This window comes from Oryzias melastigma, linkage group LG22, assembly GCF_002922805.2.
Source record: "Oryzias melastigma strain HK-1 linkage group LG22, ASM292280v2, whole genome shotgun sequence".
Classification (NCBI taxonomy): Eukaryota; Metazoa; Chordata; class Actinopteri; order Beloniformes; family Adrianichthyidae; genus Oryzias; species Oryzias melastigma.
Window position 1 is genome coordinate 711,528 of NC_050533.1, and position 3,284 is coordinate 714,811.

At 50.4% G+C, this 3,284-nt stretch overlaps 1 protein-coding gene across 1 annotated transcript; it reads left to right on the plus strand.

The window, feature by feature from the left end:
- Window positions 1-171: 171 nt before the first annotated feature.
- LOC112148298 (zinc transporter ZIP4) lies at window positions 172-2,920 on the plus strand (the record flags this gene model as incomplete). The annotated part of the gene is given in 7 exon segments (XM_024275289.2): window positions 172-344; window positions 430-609; window positions 1,352-1,456; window positions 1,596-1,647; window positions 1,719-1,871; window positions 1,941-2,128; window positions 2,199-2,920. Coding segments are annotated over 7 exon segments (980 nt in total), but the record flags the coding sequence as incomplete, so codon positions are not given.
- Window positions 2,921-3,284: the final 364 nt, after the last annotated feature.

Below are 3,284 nucleotides of genomic sequence, written 5' to 3' on the forward strand. Positions count from 1 at the left end.
GAACTAGAAAACAGGCAGGGTTGAGGCTCCTGAGGACCAGGGTTGGCCACCCCTGAAATAGATGATCAATATTCTCCTCTAATGACTCCAAAGCTCACAGACTCCCAGGTTGTTTGCTTTTGTTGCCATTAGCGTCTGAATTTACCCATCATGCTCTGCTCATCCTTGCAGGATACCTGTATGGCACCCTGGCCAACGTGGTGATCACGCTGATGTCCATGTTCGGCATCGTCCTGCTGTTGTGTACCTCCTGCACAAACGTCTTCCAGTTGTGTATCCAGTTCTGCATCAGCATGGCGGTGGGCTCCCTCACCGGGGACGCCCTGCTGCACCTGGTGCCCATGGTACGCCCCGGAAGAACCCAAAGGTTCCCGAAGGTCTGAGATGTTTGGGTCCAAATGTGGTTCTGGTTTGTGTCCTCCGCTCCAGTTTCTGGGTCTGCACGTCCACTCGGATGAGGACAGCAGTCATGGCGGTTCTGATCACAATCATGAGGAGGGAATTCCAGATTACACCTTCAAGATGCTGGCCATGCTGGGAGGGATTTACCTGTTCTACCTGATGGAGTCGTTGTTCTCTCTGATGACGCAGGAGAACCACCAGCACGCCGTGAGATTCTGATTCATGCTTTGAGTTTATCTAAAGAACGCTTCTAAACTCTCTAGAGTCTCACCTGTCCTTAGGGGCGGATACAGGTGTCTGTGGGGGAAAATGCTCACACCTGTATGACAGGTGACCTGCAGGAAATTCAGTGAACTGTATGGAGAAAATGTTGAGGTTTTTATCTACGGGTGTGCTGCGGGCGACCGGTCGTAGTGAACACTTCTACGACACCTCAGGGTCAGTAAGGGGGAGGAGGTGAGACACAGATATGTTTTAACTCCGCCCCCAAATCCTGCAGACTGAACAAGGATCCAGTTGGTGCTGTTCCCGTGATACGTGCACGCTCCTGACTGTTAGAAATGAGGAGATCAGACGCTCACACTGGCGTAAGGATCCCGTATGACATCATGTGTGTCTGTTATCCTTCCGTGATACACTTAGCACACCCAGCACAACGGTTCGTTCCATTTTCATGACATCACTAGAGGTGGCCGTACGAGCCTCAAAGGAACTAGAGACACACCCGAGCAGTCACTCCTCCATAGACCTGACAATCCAAAAAGAACCCAGACGGGTAAACGACCCCCCCCCGAGGGGTCACCCCCCCACACGGTGCTTGTACCGAAGGTTTTAACGAGTCCTCCAAAAGTAAAGTTCAGATGACTTGAGGAGCATTTCCTGTCTCGTGGATGTTTGTGTTTCCTAAAACCTCGACTGTGTCAAGTTTTCTCTTCGTCTTTGTGTTCAGGAGGATTCTGATCCGCATCACTGCGACCACGGGAGAGTCCTAGAAATGTTCCAGCAGGAGCGGAAACAGAAGGACAGGAAACAGTCCACGTCAAAGACTGACCTGGTGAGAAGGAAGACGCCGACTCTGAAACAGCAAATCATTGGCAGACTTCAGCCCCGCCCCCCGACCTCTCAGGCTGACCTCTCTCCTCCCCCCTCTCGTTCGTGGTTTCTGACGTTTTTGTTTGTAACTTTGGTTCCAGGTTGAGATGGAGAAGCAGAAGTCGGAGTCAGACCTGAGCGATCATAAGCGAGGTCAGTGTCGGTAGCACCTGGTCACCGCTCAGGTGGGATTCTCCTGACCCCCCTTCCCCCCTCCCCTGCAGATACGCAGATGCTGCCGTACATGATCACCATCGGCGATGGGATCCATAACTTTGCTGACGGGCTGGCGGTGGGCGCCGCCTTCTCGCTGTCGTGGAAGTCGGGACTGGCGACCTCGGTGGCGGTGCTGTGCCACGAGTTACCTCATGAAGTTGGTAAGCGGCGTTCCGGTGAGTTTGAGCTTTTTCCGTGAAGATGCGTTCACGCCGGCGTTTCCTCTGCAGGAGACTTCGCCATCCTGCTCTACAGCGGCATGTCCGTCCCCCGGGCGCTGCTTCTCAACCTCTTCAGCGCCATGATCTCCTTCGTCGGCCTGTACATCGCTCTGTCCGTCGCCACCGACTTTGCCACCACGCAGTGGATCACGGCGGTGGCGGGAGGGCTCTTCCTGTACGTGGGTCTGGCTGACATGGTGAGTCCCGCCCACACGCCGTCACCACCACGCCGCCAGGAGGTGTCAACCTATGGACTTGTCCTTTCAGCTGCCCACGCTGGTCCACACCAGGAGCAGGAGGCCGTGGCTGACCTTTGGCCTGCAGAACCTGGGCCTGCTGACCGGCTGGAGCGTCCTGCTGCTGCTGTCGCTGTACGAGGACAAGATCCACTTTTAGACGATTCTCTGGACGAACGCCGTCAGAGGTTTGTCATGAGAACGGACACGAAGACGGAGATCCAGCTGCATTCATGCGTCCACGAGCAGACAGGAAGGAGAAGGTCCTGAAACAGGAAGAACTTCCTGTCTCTGGAAGGAGAACTTCCTGTCTCTGGAAGGAGAACTTCCTGTCTCTGGAAGGAGAACTTCCTGTCTCTGGAAGGAGAACATGTTTTTTTAACTGAGTTGCAGCAGAAATGATAAACGTGTCGATGTCATTCCAAGATAAACCGTTGAGTTTCAGCATGAATGTAGCCAAAAACGAGGCTTGAGAACAGTATTAATGTGAAGTTAGATTGAATTTATGTTTATTTAAACAAAGAAATCTCCTGGATTGAATCATTGACAGAACAAAGTGTTTTGGTTGTAAAGAAATGTCTTCTTATCACAGCTCTCCCTGTGATCAAATGTTTTGTTTTTATCTCATTTTTAATCACAGACGAGTTTGTTGCACTTTTTTCTTTATTTTATTGAGATAAATGTAAAGTTTTTCAGATGTTTGTGTGTCATCAACTCTGCTGTTGCTGTAAATAAACTCAATCTTCTACAGATTATCTGCCTCACTTCCTGGTTTACTGAACGTCAGAGGACAGATTATCTGATTCTAATCTGAAGATGTTCTTATTTCTCTGATTACACTTTATTGATAATCGTCTTTTAGGAAACATGAGAACCATGAAAGGAAATGTTGGGATTCTCTCCTATTTGACTCGTGTTTGATTGAAGTTTGGGAAGTGTTCAGATAAAGTTTGATTGAATTTGTTAGATGTTTGACACCTTGAACACCTGAATGAACTGTTTACTCATTTATGGACAGAATCCGGCCCGTTTTTTGTAAGACGGCACCAGCGGTTCTGGGTTTAGAAAAGGCGGCGCCCCGAATCTTCCTGGTTTCAAACCGTCCATCTGTCTTCTC